Here is a 20668-nt window from a genome sequence, read left to right on the forward strand (position 1 = left end):
AATTGTAAGCCATGCTGTGTAATAGTCTGTGGACCCCTTTTTTTTTTTTTTTTTTAAATACATCGTCCTGCAATATCAAGGATGGGCCTGAGTAACTGCTTTTTCCTCCTCACATCCAGGCTTTTAAGGACACCGGCAAGGCACCAGTTGACACTGAGGTTGCCATCCACCGCATCCGCATCACCCTCACCAGCCGCAACGTCAAATCTCTGGAGAAGGGTAATTAAGCTCAGATTTAGTTAATAATGTTGTGAGTTTAACCTGACCTGAGCTATGAGGACAAAAATTTGACTGATAAACCCTGATTTATGTATACGCTATTCTGAGCCACGGCTTGGAAAGCAAATCAAGGCAAAGTGATGACTGGCCGTGTTTTCAAGTTTTTGTGCATTTCTGCTCTGCAGTCTGCGCAGACCTGATCCGTGGGGCTAAGGAAAAGAACCTGAAGGTGAAGGGACCTGTCCGCATGCCAACCAAGGTACTGAAGACCATGGCTCAGAACTCTTATCTAACACCACATTGGAATAAATTGCTTTTTCTTGATTGCGTATCCTGAATGCTTGATCATTTTATTAAAGTAAAATGCATTTCTCTTCCTCCCTCCAGACTCTGCGCATCACCACCAGAAAGACTCCCTGTGGTGAAGGGTCCAAAACCTGGGATCGCTTCCAGATGAGGATCCATAAGCGCCTGATTGATCTGCACAGCCCATCTGAAATTGTCAAGCAGATCACCTCCATCAGCATCGAACCTGGTGTAGAGGTCGAAGTCACTATCGCTGATGCATAAATGACCCAGATTTTTCAATAAAGCAATGAATGAGGAAACTATGACGTGGTGGTGTTTGGGTTTGTGATGGTGGGAAACCTCAAAAGGGCCAAGTTTGCGATGAGTGTCTAGATGTTAATTGTAAACTTAAGCAAAATCTGCCTACAGGTACAAATAAAGGAACCTGAAAAAGCAGTCTTAGACGCTCACTGAATGGCTGTAGTTTTCAAAAGCAATAGATATAAATTTGCCTTTTATTAATATGTCTTAAAGGAAAGAAAGTGCCAAAGGTTTTACTAAGTTAAAATGAGTGTAAACATTTGTCAGTTGAAGAATTATTAGGGAAACCTTGAACTAAGGGGGCTAGTGAAATATGACAACTGTAAACCAGAGTTGGATGTCTCGAGACCGGTCTTCACTTTTACGTGGTCTTGGTCTTGCTTTCTCAGATCGACAAAGTGTTCAGGAGATTTGGAGTCAACCATGGGGGGTGGCTTACTGGGCTTAAGCCCGGGTCATTTTTTCAGAAGCCTTTTGGAGTGTAATTTGTTTCATAGTAAGATGCCTGACTGACAACTATAAAACAAAAACTACACACCATATTCCAAGCGCACTGCACACAGTACTAAATTCCCTTTAATTTTGGTATGATCCGAGCTCAGGCACTAGTAGACTCAGCACAACGCTTGCGCATGTGAGCAAGGGGGGAGAAGCTGCTCCCTGCGAGTTTACTGCAGACAGAGGAGAGCTTAAGTTTGACCAGGTACCAAAGCAAATCATTGGCACTGTTCTAATAATGTAAATATGACAATGTTTCACAAAAGATTGATATCAAACTGATCACTTGACCCATATTACGTTACTTGCTCTTCGAGTGAATCAACAAATGGCGAAATGAAAAGCCGAACAACAATAATGCTTTCTTTTTAGAGAGTCTTAGCTTACATGTGTGTTTATTTCATATTTTCAGTTGTTACCCTCCACGGCTAAACAAACTAAATCGGTTTCAGATATGTACTGATGAACACAACAATGGCCATAAGGAGCTTCTTTCAAAGAAAAAACTCAGGTAGATGTTATTTTATGTATTATGCTTTGGATGTTGTTCAGTATATTTCTATGCAAAACAAGAGGAATTTCAATTCACAGCAGTATATTCACAGTTGAAACCAGATCTTTACATAAACTTTAGAGAGAAAACATAGAAACATTTTTTTACTGTTAAACATCAATTTAGAGTAAACTTGTTTTGTTTTAGATAAATAAATATTGAAATATCTTTTGAATTAGTTAAATGTCAGAATAAAAAGAGGAAGCTGTCTATTTTTCATTACTTTCATCAAATTTAGGAGTACATATACACTAAGTTTATTGTTAATTAATAAGAAAACTCCAGACGATTCCATTCTGAGCTGAAGAAGCTTCTGACAGGTTCGTAGAGTCCATGTGAGTAAATTGGTGGCACAGCTGTGGATGCATATAAGGCAAAACACAGAGCCTGTTTCTTTGAAATGGGAAAATCAAGAGATGTCAACCAAAACACCAGGAAAAGAATTGTGGAGCTCCATGAGTGTGGCTCAATTTTGAATACAATTTGGTGCCATTTGCAATTAAGAAATACAGACAATTTACTCTTAAATTTAACAAATATGTTTTTATATTTATTAATCTAAAAAATAAACATTTAGTCTGATTCGATGTTACAATTAAAAACGTTTTTGTGTTTTTATCTGAAGAGTGTGTAAATGTCTGGTTTCAACTGTATATTTGATGATGTTGGTGTTTGGCTTGATTGTCAGCACAAAGAGGGAGAGAGAGGATCAGAGAGGGAGAGAGAGGAGCAGAGAGGGAGAGAGAGGATCAGAGAGGGAGAGAGAGGAACAGAGAGGGAGAGAGAGGATCAGAGAGGGAGAGAGAGGATCAGAGAGGGAGAGAGAGGATCAGAGAGGGAGAGAGAGGAACAGAGAGGGAGAGAGAGGAACATAGAGGGAGAGAGAGGAACATAGAGGGAGAGAGAGGAGCAGAGAGGGAGAGAGAGGAACAGAGAGGGAGAGAGAGGAGCAGAGAGGGAGAGAGAGGAGCAGAGAGGGAGAGAGAGGACAGAACAGAGATGGAACAAGAGCAGGTGACACACATGTTAGTCAAATGGTTGTTTGCCAAAACTCATCAGAACATGTATCTAGTACCTTGTGTGACTTCTGAGATACCATTTGTTACTTTTCAAATTCTATATTTATTAAGTTATGCAGGCTTGTTTGCACAATAAGGCTAAATAATTATATAAGCTGCTCTGAATCTAAATAGTGGACTTTGGTAGAATTAAAAAATAAGTGTAGTGCAGGTCTATGATGATTTTTAGTGCTACTATCATCTAGTTTTGATTCTGGTTCTGTTTTGGTTAAGTCCTCAGTAGTCCTGATTTTGAACTCTTGTAGTCCTGTTTTGATTCCCGATCAGTTCTGGGTCTGTTTGAATTGGGGTTTAGTCCTCGTGTCTTGATACAGTTTAAGGTGTCCTGCATATGTGATATTTATTTTTTCCTATATGAAGTCATTCTTTTTTGAACAAAACTCAAAACAGAGCCTATTAATCTATCAGTCATTTCTACCCTCGCTTTATTTTCTTTCGCTGCTCAGCTCTCACACAGTGCCTCAGCTGTGCTCCAATCCCTCCATATTGTGGCCAATCACATGCGAGGATATAGGATAATATCACTGTGTGAAAAACAGAGAGGGTGAGAGACGTGACAGTCAAGTGCTTCAAGTCAAGTGAGGAGGGCTGTGCTAAAGCAAAAACACATAAATATGCCTGACACCCGTAAACGAAGCAGCATCTGGCTGCAGTTTAAAGACTTTTTTGTCTGTCTCTGTCTCGTCTCGACTTGGTCTCGACTTGTTCTTAGTCTTGTCTTGGTCTCGATACCCTCTGGTCTTGGTCTTGGTTTAGGCGGTCTTGACTGCAAGTCTAGTTGCACCAGTGGTGCCATGAGCAGTATCTATCTGCTGCTCATCAGCTGCTATGCCGTGGCTATTGTCACAATGTGGTGTATTTGGATCACTCGATCCTAAGTGGATATGGATATGATCCAGGATTGGATGTTTTGTAAAAAATTTGAAAGGAACAATTGTTCCTTTCCCCTTTGCTGTGTACTCTGCTGATGCTGTTTTCAAAACCTACCACACTCATGTACAGTATCAGTGTCACACTGAGATATTTCAAAGATAATAATAATACATTTTATTTGAAAGCGCCTTTCAAAACACTCAAGGTCACTGTACACATTAGAATAAAAAGCAACATAAAAACAAGCAGTTTACACAATCGTAAAAGCATAAGACATAAACTAATTTAAAAGAGCAGAGTGGAGAGGTTATGTGGGATAAGCTATTTTGAACAAGTGAGTTTTGAGTTGGGACTTAAAGAGAGAGAAGGAAGAGATATTTCTTAAATCAGGAGGTAGGGGATTCCAGAGTCGTGGAGCAGAGCAGCTGAAAGCCCTGCTCCCCATGGTGGCAAGACGGGGGGAGGGGACGGAGAGTGAAAGGGAAGAAGTAGATCTGAGACAACGAGATGGGGCGGTGATCTTAACCAGATCAGAAAGATATGGAGGGCAGAGATGATGAATAGCCTTAAATGTGTACAAGAGTATTTTGAAATTGATACGATATTTGACCGGGAGCCAGTGAAGCTGCTGCAGAACAGGAGTAATGTGGTGGATAGAAGGGGTCCTGGTGATGATACGGGCAGCAGAGTTCTGGACGCGTTGAAGCTTGTGGATGGATTTTTGAGTATAAAAATAACCTGAATAAATACAAATAAAGGGAAAGAGCTGTCCAGACCTCTGTCTCTGACCATCTGTGTTAACACTTGAAATCGGAAACATGTAAATGTAACAAACATGTTAAAACATAAGAAATCAGGAAGGGGCAAAAAAAGCATTTTGCTAAAAAAAGATTTAGAGCAGAAGTTTTTAAAATGAAGATATATTGCATTTATTTACAATTAAAAACACACAGAGCAGAAAGTGTGTTACTGTTTTACATCCACAGACACACAAGAAAAGAAGCCGGCAACATGAGGTCAAGTTATGGCAATTTTATTTGTGTATTTCAGTACATGTATTCAGAATAGAGTTTTTAAAAACAAACAAACGTCCCAAGTCAAGTTTGGGGGGATTTTTGTGAAAGAAAGGTTGAGAGAGGGGGAAGGAGGAAGAAACTATTGCTCTCCTTAAACTTGATGCTGCTGGGTCAGTTTTTTCTCAGCAGTCTGCTCCAGAATCCACTCCTGTCCTCGGCTTTCTTTTCTTTTTCTTTTGCCTTCAGCTCTTTTAAGGTTTTGTTTAGCTGCTCCTCGGCGTCTTTAAATGCTTCTTTCAGCTGCTGTTTGGCCAGTTTGACTTTCTGTTTCAGGAGCTCTTTAGCTTCCTTTTTGTGCTTTTGCATTTCTTTAAGTGCATCTTTGCAGCCTTTCTTGGTCACCTCAGAGGCTGTCGTTTCTTTCTTGAATACCTTCACCTCAATTTTCTCTTCTGCAAGTTCTTCTTGCACTTTCATCAGTTTCTTCTTCAGAGTTTCACTTTCCTGTTTTGCCTCCCATTTTCCATGTGTCTCCTTTTCTATTTCTTCCTCTGTTTCCAGCAACTTCTTCCTCATGTTTTGAGTGAAACTCTTTGTATTTTCCATTTCTTTCTTTGCTTCCTGTATTTTAAATTTCTCTTCCTCCAACACTTTTTGAGCTTCCAACAATTCTTTCTTCATATTTTCAATCTCATTTTCTGCCTCATGTTTACGTTTTTTCTCCTCTTGAAGTTGTTGCTTTACATGCAGTAATTCCTTCCTGAGTATTTCAGCTTCAGCCGTTACATTTTCAGCTTCTTGTGCTGCCAACTGCATTTTCCTTTTCTCCCCTTCAAAAGCTTCCTGCACCTCCTGTAATTCCTGCATCACATTTTCTGCCTCCTTCTTTGCAGTTTGATATTTATTTTTAGCTTCTTGTGCTGTGCTTTTCTCTTCCTGCAATGCTTTTTGAGCTTCCAACAGTTCTTTCTTGATGTTTTCATTCTCATTTTCTGCTTGTTGTTTTCCCATCTTCTCTCCTTTAAGCTTTAGACCCACATGCAGTAATTCCTTCAATACTACTTCGGTTTCAAACTTTGAATTTTTAGCTTCTTCTCTTGATTCTTCTGCCACTTCTTTTAATTTGACATTTTCAGCCTGTATTATTTGAAATTCTTCTCGTAGTTTAATCAGCTCAGACTGTTCTGTACTGTATGGTGACGCACTCACCAATCCTCTTCTCGATCTCCCTTGATTCATTTTGGCCTTTTAAACAAAGGAACCAAAGTTTTGTAGAGAAGTGAAGTTTTCGATGTGTTTTTTTCTTCAACCGTTGTCTGTCCTGCACAGAGATGCTGCTGTAGATGTGTCTCTAGCTGTGTCTGGATAAAATGAAAAATGCTGTAACTAAGTGCTTGTGTTGCACAGTTCTACGAAACATTCCATTCCATGCATGCTCCGCCCACATGGTCAGGAATGTCAGGTGCTGCATCACCAAATGCTGCTCCCGTTGCCTAGCAATAACAGCTGTTTACTTTTTGGGGTCTGGTTCATTATTTAATAAAGAAAACATGTCCAAGTATTGCAACCATGGTGCTGAGGCTCAGTGCATATTCTAGCCTGCTGTGTGGGTGGGCAGCTAGAAATCACTGGTGGGCAACATGAGAGAGGAGAAAACTGGAGCAGCCAAGCAGGGAGCTGCAGGTTGCTGGTTTGAGTCTCTGTTCAGATGCTGGTGTCTCCTCTCTCTGAGATGTTTGCAAACAGTCCCAGATAAAACAATAAGGACAATAAACAAACACGTGACTAAACTAACAATTATGACACTGATATGTTTCATGTGATGGCCTCTATACAGCAGTCACTGCAAGCATCCACATCAGCACACTCACTTTTCTTTAAGCAGGCGTGCTGGGCTCCTCCTAAGGAAAGTTTGAAACTTCATTTCCTTCATGCTGGTGAACTTTTTACCAAATATTTTCATCAAAGCTTCTCCATCACTGACAGGGATTGTTTGGATCTTCACACTCATCTCCATGAACCCTAAAAATTGAGTTTCACTTTGCTCATATAATGCCAGGAGTGTCTCCATATTCCACAAACGTCTATGCAAACATGTAACAGTATCCCATATTCATATAAATATTATTGATATTATAACAAAAGCTGTCTCCACCACAATTGTCCCAAGTGCTTTTTTTAAAACAGGATTTTAAACCAGAGGATTTCCCTAAAGCTTAATTTTTTTAATATTTTGTAGACAACAACAGAATCATTTCAGAAAAACTCAAAATGACTGGTGTCAATATTATTTGCCCCACAAAAAAGGTCAAATATAAAAAAATATTGCAAATATTGCACAGTGAAAAGGCACTACGGCTCAGTTGTTCCCACTCGTCTTTGTCCTCCTGTTTCCCCTCCCTCTCCCCTCCAACGAAGAGTTAAACAGTTTGATGGCGTGTGGGACAAAGGAGTTTTTAAGCCTGTTGGTTCTTGACTTTGAGAGAAGCAACCTGTCGCTGAATAGGCTCCTCTGATTATTTACGAGCATGTGCAGAGGATGCCCAGCATTTTCCATAATGTCCAGCAGTTTCTTTAATGTCCTTTTCTCTCCCACTATCACCAAAGTGTCCAGCTTCATGCCGACCACAGAGCTAGCCTTCCTGATTCGTTTTTCCAGCCTGGATGAGTCCTTTGCTGTGCTGCTCCCCCAGCTGTTTCTGGTTCTGTTTTGGTTAAGTCCTATGAAGTCCTGATTTTGAACTGTTGTAGTCCTGTTTTGAGGGGAGAGATGATGAATGGCCTTAAATGTGTACAAGAGTATTTTGAAATTGATACGATATTTGACTGGGAGCCAATGAAGCTGCTGCAGAACAGGAGTAATGTGGTGGATAGAAGGGGTCCTGGTGATGATACGGGCAGCAGAGTTCTGGACGCGTTGAAGCTTGTGGATGGATTTTTGAGTATAAAAATAACCTGAATAAATACAAATAAAGGGAAAGAGCTGTCCAGACCTCTGTCTCTGACCATCTGTGTTAACACTTGAAATCGGAAACATGTAAATGTAACAAACATGTTAAAACATAAGAAATCAGGAAGGGGCAAAAAAAGCATTTTGCTAAAAAAAGATTTAGAGCAGAAGTTTTTAAAATGAAGATATATTGCATTTATTTACAATTAAAAACACACAGAGCAGAAAGTGTGTTACTGTTTTACATCCACAGACACACAAGAAAAGAAGCCGGCAACATGAGGTCAAGTTATGGCAATTTTATTTGTGTATTTCAGTACATGTATTCAGAATAGAGTTTTTAAAAACAAACAAACGTCCCAAGTCAAGTTTGGGGGGATTTTTGTGAAAGAAAGGTTGAGAGAGGGGGAAGGAGGAAGAAACTATTGCTCTCCTTAAACTTGATGCTGCTGGGTCAGTTTTTTCTCAGCAGTCTGCTCCAGAATCCACTCCTGTCCTCGGCTTTCTTTTCTTTTTCTTTTGCCTTCAGCTCTTTTAAGGTTTTGTTTAGCTGCTCCTCGGCGTCTTTAAATGCTTCTTTCAGCTGCTGTTTGGCCAGTTTGACTTTCTGTTTCAGGAGCTCTTTAGCTTCCTTTTTGTGCTTTTGCATTTCTTTAAGTGCATCTTTGCAGCCTTTCTTGGTCACCTCAGAGGCTGTCGTTTCTTTCTTGAATACCTTCACCTCAATTTTCTCTTCTGCAAGTTCTTCTTGCACTTTCATCAGTTTCTTCTTCAGAGTTTCACTTTCCTGTTTTGCCTCCCATTTTCCATGTGTCTCTTTTTCTATTTCTTCCTCTGTTTCCAGCAACTTCTTCCTCATGTTTTGAGTGAAACTCTTTGTATTTTCCATTTCTTTCTTTGCTTCCTGTATTTTAAATTTCTCTTCCTCCAACACTTTTTGAGCTTCCAACAATTCTTTCTTCATATTTTCAATCTCATTTTCTGCCTCATGTTTACGTTTTTTCTCCTCTTGAAGTTGTTGCTTTACATGCAGTAATTCCTTCCTGAGTATTTCAGCTTCAGCCGTTACATTTTCAGCTTCTTGTGCTGCCAACTGCATTTTCCTTTTCTCCCCTTCAAAAGCTTCCTGCACCTCCTGTAATTCCTGCATCACATTTTCTGCCTCCTTCTTTGCAGTTTGATATTTATTTTTGGCTTCTTGTGCTGTGCTTTTCTCTTCCTGCAATGCTTTTTGAGCTTCCAACAGTTCTTTCTTGATGTTTTCATTCTCATTTTCTGCTTGTTGTTTTCCCATCTTCTCTCCTTTAAGCTTTAGACCCACATGCAGTAATTCCTTCAATACTACTTCGGTTTCAAACTTTGAATTTTTAGCTTCTTCTCTTGATTCTTCTGCCACTTCTTTTAATTTGACATTTTCAGCCTGTATTATTTGAAATTCTTCTCGTAGTTTAATCAGCTCAGACTGTTCTGTACTGTATGGTGACGCACTCACCAATCCTCTTCTCGATCTCCCTTGATTCATTTTGGCCTTTTAAACAAAGGAACCAAAGTTTTGTAGAGAAGTGAAGTTTTCGATGTGTTTTTTTCTTCAACCGTCGTCTGTCCTGCACAGAGATGCTGCTGTAGATGTGTCTCTAGCTGTGTCTGGATACAATGAACAATGCTGTAACTAAGTGCTTGTGTTGCACAGTTCTACGAAACATTCCATTCCATGCATGCTCCGCCCACATGGTCAGGAATGTCAGGTGCTGCATCACCAAATGCTGCTCCCGTTGCCTAGCAATAACAGCTGTTTACTTTTTGGGGTCTGGTTCATTATTTAATAAAGAAAACATGTCCAAGTATTGCAACCATGGTGCTGAGGCTCAGTGCATATTCTAGCCTGCTGTGTGGGTGGGCAGCTAGAAATCACTGGTGGGCAACATGAGTGAGGAGAAAACTGGAGCAGCCAAGCAGGGAGCTGCAGGTTGCTGGTTTGAGTCTCTGTTCAGATGCTGGTGTCTCCTCTCTCTGAGATGTTTGCAAACAGTCCCAGATAAAACAATAAGGACAATAAACAAACACGTGACTAAACTAACAATTATGACACTGATATGTTTCATGTGATGGCCTCTATACAGCAGTCACTGCAAGCATCCACATCAGCACACTCACTTTTCTTTAAGCAGGCGTGCTGGGGTCCTCCTAAGGAAAGTTTGAAACTTCATTTCCTTCATGCTGGTGAACTTTTTACCAAATATTTTCATCAAAGCTTCTCCATCACTGACAGGGATTGTTTGAATCTTCACACTCATCTCCATGAACCCTAAAAATTGAGTTTCACTTTGCTCATATAATGCCAGGAGTGTCTCCATATTCCACAAACGTCTATGCAAACATGTAACAGTATCCCATATTCATATAAATATTATTGATATTATAACAAAAGCTGTCTCCACCACAATTGTCCCAAGTGCTTTTTTTAAAACAGGATTTTAAACCAGAGGATTTCCCTAAAGCTTAATTTTTTTAATATTTTGTAGACAACAACAGAATCATTTCAGAAAAACTCAAAATGACTGGTGTCAATATTATTTGCCCCACAAAAAAGGTCAAATATAAAAAAATATTGCAAATATTGCACAGTGAAAAGGCACTACAGCTCAGTTGTTCCCACTCGCCTTTGTCCTCCTGTTTCCCCTCCCTCTCCCCTCCAACGAAGAGTTAAACAGTTTGATGGCGTGTGGGACAAAGGAGTTTTTAAGCCTGTTGGTTCTTGACTTTGAGAGAAGCAACCTGTCGCTGAATAGGCTCCTCTGATTATTTACGAGCATGTGCAGAGGATGCCCAGCATTTTCCATAATGTCCAGCAGTTTCTTTAATGTCCTTTTCTCTCCCACTATCACCAAAGTGTCCAGCTTCATGCCGACCACAGAGCTAGCCTTCCTGATTCGTTTTTCCAGCCTGGATGAGTCCTTTGCTGTGCTGCTCCCCCAGCTGTTTCTGGTTCTGTTTTGGTTAAGTCCTATGAAGTCCTGATTTTGAACTGTTGTAGTCCTGTTTTGAGGGGAGAGATGATGAATGGCCTTAAATGTGTACAAGAGTATTTTGAAATTGATACGATATTTGACCGGGAGCCAATGAAGCTGCTGCAGAACAGGAGTAATGTGGTGGATAGAAGGGGTCCTGGTGATGATACGGGCAGCAGAGTTCTGGACGCGTTGAAGCTTGTGGATGGATTTTTGAGTATAAAAATAACCTGAATAAATACAAATAAAGGGAAAGAGCTGTCCAGACCTCTGTCTCTGACCATCTGTGTTAACACTTGAAATCGGAAACATGTAAATGTAACAAACATGTTAAAACATAAGAAATCAGGAAGGGGCAAAAAAAGCATTTTGCTAAAAAAAGATTTAGAGCAGAAGTTTTTAAAATGAAGATATATTGCATTTATTTACAATTAAAAACACACAGAGCAGAAAGTGCGTTACTGTTTTACATCCACAGACACACAAGAAAAGAAGCCGGCAACATGAGGTCAAGTTATGGCAATTTTATTTGTGTATTTCAGTACATGTATTCAGAATAGAGTTTTTAAAAACAAACAAACGTCCCAAGTCAAGTTTGGGGGGATTTTTGTGAAAGAAAGGTTGAGAGAGGGGGAAGGAGGAAGAAACTATTGCTCTCCTTAAACTTGATGCTGCTGGGTCAGTTTTTTCTCAGCAGTCTGCTCCAGAATCCACTCCTGTCCTCGGCTTTCTTTTCTTTTTCTTTTGCCTTCAGCTCTTTTAAGGTTTTGTTTAGCTGCTCCTCGGCGTCTTTAAATGCTTCTTTCAGCTGCTGTTTGGCCAGTTTGACTTTCTGTTTCAGGAGCTCTTTAGCTTCCTTTTTGTGCTTTTGCATTTCTTTAAGTGCATCTTTGCAGCCTTTCTTGGTCACCTCAGAGGCTGTCGTTTCTTTCTTGAATACCTTCACCTCAATTTTCTCTTCTGCAAGTTCTTCTTGCACTTTCATCAGTTTCTTCTTCAGAGTTTCACTTTCCTGTTTTGCCTCCCATTTTCCATGTGTCTCTTTTTCTATTTCTTCCTCTGTTTCCAGCAACTTCTTCCTCATGTTTTGAGTGAAACTCTTTGTATTTTCCATTTCTTTCTTTGCTTCCTGTATTTTAAATTTCTCTTCCTCCAACACTTTTTGAGCTTCCAACAATTCTTTCTTCATATTTTCAATCTCATTTTCTGCCTCATGTTTACGTTTTTTCTCCTCTTGAAGTTGTTGCTTTACATGCAGTAATTCCTTCCTGAGTATTTCAGCTTCAGCCGTTACATTTTCAGCTTCTTGTGCTGCCAACTGCATTTTCCTTTTCTCCCCTTCAAAAGCTTCCTGCACCTCCTGTAATTCCTGCATCACATTTTCTGCCTCCTTCTTTGCAGTTTGATATTTATTTTTAGCTTCTTGTGCTGTGCTTTTCTCTTCCTCCAATGCTTTTTGAGCTTCCAACAGTTCTTTCTTGATGTTTTCATTCTCATTTTCTGCTTGTTGTTTTCCCATCTTCTCTCCTTTAAGCTTTAGACCCACATGCAGTAATTCCTTCAATACTACTTCGGTTTCAAACTTTGAATTTTTAGCTTCTTCTCTTGATTCTTCTGCCACTTCTTTTAATTTGACATTTTCAGCCTGTATTATTTGAAATTCTTCTCGTAGTTTAATCAGCTCAGACTGTTCTGTACTGTATGGTGACGCACTCACCAATCCTCTTCTCGATCTCCCTTGATTCATTTTGGCCTTTTAAACAAAGGAACCAAAGTTTTGTAGAGAAGTGAAGTTTTCGATGTGTTTTTTTCTTCAACCGTCGTTTGTCCTGCACAGAGATGCTGCTGTAGATGTGTCTCTAGCTGTGTCTGGATACAATGAACAATGCTGTAACTAAGTGCTTGTGTTGCACAGTTCTACGAAACATTCCATTCCATGCATGCTCCGCCCACATGGTCAGGAATGTCAGGTGCTGCATCACCAAATGCTGCTCCCGTTGCCTAGCAATAACAGCTGTTTACTTTTTGGGGTCTGGTTCATTATTTAATAAAGAAAACATGTCCAAGTATTGCAACCATGGTGCTGAGGCTCAGTGCATATTCTAGCCTGCTGTGTGGGTGGGCAGCTAGAAATCACTGGTGGGCAACATGAGAGAGGAGAAAACTGGAGCAGCCAAGCAGGGAGCTGCAGGTTGCTGGTTTGAGTCTCTGTTCAGATGCTGGTGTCTCCTCTCTCTGAGATGTTTGCAAACAGTCCCAGATAAAACAATAAGGACAATAAACAAACACGTGACTAAACTAACAATTATGACACTGATATGTTTCATGTGATGGCCTCTATACAGCAGTCACTGCAAGCATCCACATCAGCACACTTACGTTTCTTTAAGCAGGCGTGCTGGGGTCCTCCTAAGGAAAGTTTGAAACTTCATTTCCTTCATGCTGGTGAACTTTTTACCAAATATTTTCATCAAAGCTTCTCCATCACTGACAGGGATTGTTTGGATCTTCACACTCATCTCCATGAACCCTAAAAATTGAGTTTCACTTTGCTCATATAATGCCAGGAGTGTCTCCATATTCCACAAACGTCTATGCAAACATGTAACAGTATCCCATATTCATATAAATATTATTGATATTATAACAAAAGCTGTCTCCACCACAATTGTCCCAAGTGCTTTTTTAAACAGGATTTTAAACCAGAGGATTTCCCTAAAGCTTAATTTTTTTAATATTTTGTAGACAACAACAGAATCATTTCAGAAAAACTCAAAATGACTGGTGTCAATATTATTTGCCCCACAAAAAAGGTGAAATATAAAAAAATATTGCAAATATTGCACAGTGAAAAGGCACTACAGCTCAGTTGTTCCCACTCGCCTTTGTCCTCCTGTTTCCCCTCCCTCTCCCCTCCAACGAAGAGTTAAACAGTTTGATGGCGTGTGGGACAAAGGAGTTTTTAAGCCTGTTGGTTCTTGACTTTGAGAGAAGCAACCTGTCGCTGAATAGGCTCCTCTGATTATTTACGAGCATGTGCAGAGGATGCCCAGCATTTTCCATAATGTCCAGCAGTTTCTTTAATGTCCTTTTCTCTCCCACTATCACCAAAGTGTCCAGCTTCATGCCGACCACAGAGCTAGCCTTCCTGATTCGTTTTTCCAGCCTGGATGAGTCCTTTGCTGTGCTGCTCCCCCAGCTGTTTCTGGTTCTGTTTTGGTTAAGTCCTAAGAAGTCCTGATTTTGAACTGTTGTAGTCCTGTTTTGAGGGGAGAGATGATGAATGGCCTTAAATGTGTACAAGAGTATTTTGAAATTGATACGATATTTGACCGGGAGCCAATGAAGCTGCTGCAGAACAGGAGTAATGTGGTGGATAGAAGGGGTCCTGGTGATGATACGGGCAGCAGAGTTCTGGACGCGTTGAAGCTTGTGGATGGATTTTTGAGTATAAAAATCAGAAATCCTGGGAAATGCTTGAATTATAATGTCGTCTTTTCGAGGTTTGAAAAGTGTTTGAATTTCAGATGTGGTGCTTGAAAGTTCTTGAAAATGTAACTGTATTTCAAAAGCAAAATTTCCCCGCCTGGGCTGCCTTGCATCTGTTTCAAAGTGTGACCCCGCCCCTCCCTCGGACAGTCGGGGATGAGTGCGCTAACATACCTGCAGGTTGCTGTTTTAATGAGTGTTTGATGGAAAACAACAATGGCGGAGTTTGCTCTGTCCGGTCACATGATAGGTGAGTCCTAGTAAATAATTTTCCAGTATGTGTACGTTACACACGCTATTTTTTTTTTTAAAATTATGATTATTATTTTGCTATCAAACTCGCTGGAGAAATGATTGAAATGCACTGAGTGTGATGCAGTATGGCAGCGCTATTATGGAATATGCTGTGAAAAGCAAAGTTGTCACCAAGTACTGTTTATATTTGTGTGTATTGCTGCAGCTCTTTTGAGTATTAATTTGTGCCTTTGGGTGAAATAATGGTAATATGAGGGACTGATCTATATGGTCACAAAGAATAGCCACTTGTTTCTGTGCTACCAAAGTTCCCCGGCTTTCATTCAAAATGTGTTTATCACCAGCACCTACACATTAAACTACTTAAACAGTCAGTGCTGTTCTCCATGCCTGTCTGACTTGATGTTATTAGCACAAACACTTTAAAGATGATCATTTAGGACTTCAGCAATAATACAGACAGCAATGTAGTTAGCAATGAAACAGTTTTATTGGGAATTAACTTAAAAAACAAACAAACAAACAAACATCTGTCTCCTATTTTTTGTCACACAGGAAAGAAGCATCAATATCTGATGAGAAGACTTATTTCTTTATTTTTCATTTTTCATTTTTTTTTCAAGAGGAGAAGAATATCTCTAACAAGTTGATTTGTTCACATTTTCACATCTTAATTTTTAAGTGAAATGTGTATTTTGAGTTTATACACTATGTATTAGGGCTGGGCGATATGGCCTAAAATCCATATCGCGGTATAATTTGAAGCACGTGCGTAACGATATATATCGCGATATATTCTTTTCTTCTGTATAACGTATTTTCTACACTATAAGGCACACTTAAAATCCTTTAATTTTCTCAAAAATCAAGAGTGTGCCTTATGTATGAATTCTGGTTGTGCTTACTGACCTCGAACCAATTTTGGTGTGCAGAAATCTGTTAGAAAATGTTTTGATGGATCGTCAGAGCATTACGGCTGCCGTGGTGAGGAGCTTCGCGGAGCAATCTGGGTCCAAAACTCCGTCCTCTTCAAGTCCCAATGTCAAACGAACACTGAGAGTTAAAAACGGTCTAAATTCTTTCATCTTTAATAAAATCATCAGCGTTGCTGCTTTACCAGGTGTAACAATTAAGTTTAACATCCAGGCATCCATGAAAACAGAAGTTATTGAATTTAACGGAGTTACAAGTTAGCAGGAAGTTAGCTCGCTAGTTTCCACCTAAACATTTCATACCATGTTCTGACTGAGAGATTAATGAAACTAATTAAAACGTACAGCTCTGCTACCACTACCAACATAAATGAAGACAGAAAACTAAACAGCAGTGGCGTTTGCAGGGTTACTGAAGTTGGACTACCTGGTATATAATGTTGTGCTACGTGATTGCTAGCAACACAGCTATGTTAGCATAACATTAGCACAGTGAAGCTGGAGGATGAACGCCAACTTTTTTCCACTCGATAAAAGTTAACGTGAGGGATTCTGGTGGTCAGGGACAAATGCAATCGCATAGCAGGATGCTATACATGGGGCAAACTTAGGGTTGCCAACCGTCCCTTAAAAAACGGAATCGTCCCGTATTTAGAAACAAAAGTACACGTCCCGTATTGAGCTAATAAGGGACGCACTTTGTCCCGTAATACAGTGAGAATCAAAAGTAGTCTATAAATGTTAATGGAATTAACGCTTTGTTTGAAAACATAATTCCCAGCCCCTCTCCTGCTTTGTGACCAATGAGCTGACAGCACACTTATGACAATTCGAGTATGACAATTCAGATTATCTCATTGGTCGAGGAAAGGTCGCTTGCGGAGAAAATACCGGAAGACAACAGATGACCACAACAACAAGCATGGCCAACAGGGAAACAAACGCCGACACTGCGGTGCACGTCTCGGATGACAGTACACCTAAAGCTGGGCAGACACTGCGATTTTTTTCAGTCACGTTATTCAGCTCTTGCTCAAACTGCACGATTGACTCGCAGGGATTAGAAGTTTGCAGGTCACGATGCAGGTCTCACACTATACGGCCCGATGCTCTGATGCAACCTGAGTGCTCACACTGTGCCAACATAACATGAAGGTTATAACAGAAAATCTGTCGCTCGCTCTCTCTGTCTTTCACTCACACAGACACACACACCACCACCATCAACTTTGCTAAATTGCTAATGAAAAACATGATCAGGCAGCTGTGATTGAGCAGCAGTGTAAATCCAACTATTTTCACGGTTGTTGTGGTCGTGATAATTTTGTGATGCTACATCGAAAAGGCTCGGATGAGCTTTCCAAAGTTCTACAAGTGCCTCCATCACTTGTGTCCAGATCACACGCTGCACAGCCGTGCTGCGCCGTCTTTTTCACCGATGTTTACGTGTTTGCGCATGAGCAGTGTGAGCGGCTGTGGTGACACCCTCACGAGCGATTGATGATCGGGAGCTGGTCGTGAGGTGTTAATCGCTTCTCGTTACCCCACGTATACTACACGATGCACGATGAAGGCCAAAATCGGGCCGATCACCAAATCGGTCGCACGACTCAAAAATCGGCTCAAAATGGGCCAAAAATCGCACAGTGTAAGCCCAGCGTTAGAGCAGCAATGTTTGTTCCCCTCAGAGAAAGAAAAGAAAAAAGGCTGCAAAAGTACAGGGAGGACTGGGAAAAGGAAAACACCTGGCTGGGAAAGTGCACGATAACACCTATAAAGCGCACTGCACTGTGTGCCGGCGCACTTTTTCCATAGGCATGCTTCTAGTGGTGGGCACAAGAAGAACATGAGGGGCGTGAAAGCTCGGGGAACCCTTAACCAATTTTTTGTCCACCAGGCCACGGCAGAAGCAGATATGGTATGTAAACACTGGTTTGTTGTTTAAACCCTCTGGTTAAGGTTAATATGGGCATGTGCGGTGAATATCAGCGCTATGTGGCCAGAAGTATAATAATATCATTTATTTTGTGTAATAAACAACTGCAAGGATGGATGATTACAACAAATAGATGAATAATACATAAAAGTAATACATAGATGAATAATGATGATGAGTTAAGGTGCGTAATCATGGGAACAAGTGGGTTTACAAACAGGAGCAGCTGATTAGCATTAGAAAAGCTGAAATAATACCTCAACTGAAGCCAATTGTACTAAATGCACTATATGTGCACTGTTACAAGAATATTTTTCGTTCTATTGCTTTCTATTAATTTATATAATTTTAAGTTAAGCAGGACAGAGTTCTTTTAAAGAAAGATTTACTTATATTCTCAAAAGTTAAGCATGACAGGCTTCTGTTTAAGAAAGAGACCTGTTTTACTGTGTTAATGTTGTCATTTTGAGCTAAAAATAAATGGCTAAATGATCATTTGTTTCCCATATGGTCATATCACAAAGAATATGCATCTGCTTAAATCAAATTCAAGTCAAATGGTTAAAAAATAATTTCACACACACAAAAAAAGAGCTACCACACTGGGAAGGGTGAAGACAACTGGGTTGCCCGGCCCTGGCCACGAGGTGTCCCTTATTTATTTTTCAGGGAGTTGGCAACCCTAGGCAAACTTCAGTCAGGAGAACAACTGAGATTATTCATCCACAATACGAGGTTAGTCATTAATATACTGCAACAATATGGGAATAGAACAGATGTGAGAGAATTCAACATTAATGATTCAATGTTAGGAAGTGGAGGAAGCGCAGTTTTTGGCTTTCCCCATATTTAAAAAGTGCTTCATCTCTTTGCTATGACTGCCGCCTGCCATAATTTGCAGATGATAATGGTTGTAGCCGCTGCGATGCTTTCGACCAAAACAGCCGCAGCTTGATGACATCATCAACTTGCGCTGTCGCGATAGAGCGGTATAGTCAAAATCTCTATCGTTGGCCAAATTTATATCATCGTATATCGTTTATATCGCCCACCCCTACTATGTGTATAAGGTGTGTTTTTCTATGTCCTAACAAAAGGGGAGCTAAGGTGTCTTTTCACATGGTCTTACTGAGGTGATGCTAATTGAAACATGCATTCTTTTCTTTTTTTGGCACGGGGGCTGGAAAAGCTTGAAAAGGGACCTTGAAAGTGCTTAAAAAGTGCTTGAATTTGACCCTGAAAAAGGCGTATGAACCCTGTAACTGTTAGATTTGATTTATTATTATTGAATATATTAGACAATTATAGAAATATATAATAGGAAACAGCAACAGGAAATATAAAAAAGTGCAGACCTGGTAAACATTTATTACTATTCAGGGCTCGCAAAATCGCTAGCCCGACGTCCCGGAGTTTGCAATATCTGCGGTCGGGCGACAAAAATCTATCTCAGCCTCGCCCGTCGGGCTATATGATAACCCGACAGAGATAGATAGGGTTGGGCGATATATCGAGTTTTTAAAAAATATCGATATATTTTTATACGAGATGTAATATGTGACAATATCCTTTATATCAATATAGTTGTGGAGCCATAAGTTTGTCGCTCTTTCGTCCACTTTTGTCTTTATGCAACTTTACTCGACCTCGCCTCTCTCCTTCACTGAACACAACTCCCCCTCCTCCCCCATCGCTTCACCTGCAGGCAACGACAAGATGAACACAGCAAATCTCCGTTAACGAGTTACTGCGCATCGCCCTGTGCGTGGGGCTGGACAGCGTCAACGTGTTAACGAGCTAACCATGCTAACGGATTTTAGGCTGCCTAAAATCCTTTCATTCTCTCAAAACTTGACAGCGCGCCTTTTGTATGAATTCTGGTTGTGCTTGATCACCGCGAACCGATTTTATGTGGTACACAGCGCTCAGCAATCTGTCAAAAAATGTTTTAGTACGACTTTGGTGAGCTACGGAGCTGCACCGCTTGATGCATTGTCGGAGCATTACGGCTACCGAGGAGCCTCGCGTAGTAATACGTACTGTGCTTCAACGTAATATTACCGTATTGTGTGTGTATAAGGACCATAAATGGCACCTGTTAAGAGAAATGGTTACGAAATGGATTTCAATTATTTCAGGCGACTTCCAGGATAAAAGTGTTGAAGGACTGACTTACACTGTCTTTGTGTCTTTGTTTAGAAGCAGAGCGACACAGATGGATCCACTTCTCAACCCTGTCATCGCTGTGGTGGTGGGAAAGACTTTCGTTGTGACATCTGTGGAAAAACTTTCAGTTAGCAAGCCGGCCTAAAAATACATCAACGTAAACACACTGGAGACAAACTGAAATACTGCAAAGAATGTGGGAGAAGCTTCCCCACATCAGGTGACTTAAAATGACATGAACTCTTTCACAGTGGGGTCAAAAAGCACCTCTGTGATCAGTGTGGGTCATCCTTCACCACTGCAGGTCAGCTTAAAAGACACAAACGAGTCCACACAGGAGAGAAACCATACAAGTGCAGACACTGTGACAAAAGCTTCTCACGTTCAGGTCATCGTAACGAGCATGAACGTACACACATGGAAGGAAACTACAGCTGTGAGCAGTGTGACAAGAGCTTCAGTAATCTCAGTTCATACTCTGCACACAAACGATCCCACGTTACTAATAAACTTTTTCACTGTTACCACTGTGCCAAAACATTCACTTCATTATCTGCTCTGTGCAAACATCAGCGCGATCACGCAGGGCTGAAATCTAGTGATGGGCAGATGAAGCTTCATGAAGCACTGAAGCTTTTCATCCAATTGGTTCACCCCAGCGCAAAGCATCTTGAAGCTTCATTTGCTCTAGTAGGACATCTACTGGACGTAAAAATATTAGTTGGCATGAATTTGAAGAGTGTGTAAAACATCTATATTGTAGTGATCCAGTATACTGTGTATATTTATACTGGCAGTATGGAAAATGATTATTTGGAAATGCTTAAAATGGAAATGATCATTTACTGTGAGGTGAGGTGTGGTTGGGGTGTGGACAGTGGTTGTGCTTTTGTAACGTTGAGGTATGGACAGCTACACACTGAGGCTTTGAGCCTCAGTCCTGCCCACATTTTATTCTGTAAAAACTAAATTTTCACTGCTTTTATGACCTTTTTAGTGGGGAGAACATAGCTAGGATTTAATGATTTAACAAATCTTTTGAATCCTTTGTCCTCCACAATGCTAAATGGCTGGGAGTCCTCAAT

At 40.5% G+C, this 20668-nt stretch overlaps 2 protein-coding genes and 1 non-coding gene across 3 annotated transcripts in view; all 3 read left to right on the top strand.

The window, feature by feature from the left end:
* LOC113028755 (leukocyte elastase inhibitor-like) overlaps window positions 1-20668 on the top strand; it is a 373460-nt gene that overhangs the window by 170797 nt on the left and 181995 nt on the right. The gene's annotated exons all lie outside the window — the stretch shown is intronic.
* On the top strand, window positions 102-830 carry LOC113029879 (small ribosomal subunit protein uS10-like; the record flags this gene model as incomplete). The annotated part of the gene is made up of 3 exons (XM_026180902.2): window positions 102-219; window positions 405-478; window positions 607-830. Coding segments are annotated over 3 exons (375 nt in total), but the record flags the coding sequence as incomplete, so codon positions are not given.
* On the top strand, window positions 268-333 carry LOC113029935 (small nucleolar RNA U54). The gene has a single exon (XR_003273529.1). It is a non-coding gene; the product is annotated as a small nucleolar RNA U54 (small nucleolar RNA).

This window comes from Astatotilapia calliptera, chromosome 9 (assembly GCF_964374335.1).
Source record: "Astatotilapia calliptera chromosome 9, fAstCal68.1, whole genome shotgun sequence".
NCBI classification, from domain to species: Eukaryota; Metazoa; Chordata; class Actinopteri; order Cichliformes; family Cichlidae; genus Astatotilapia; species Astatotilapia calliptera.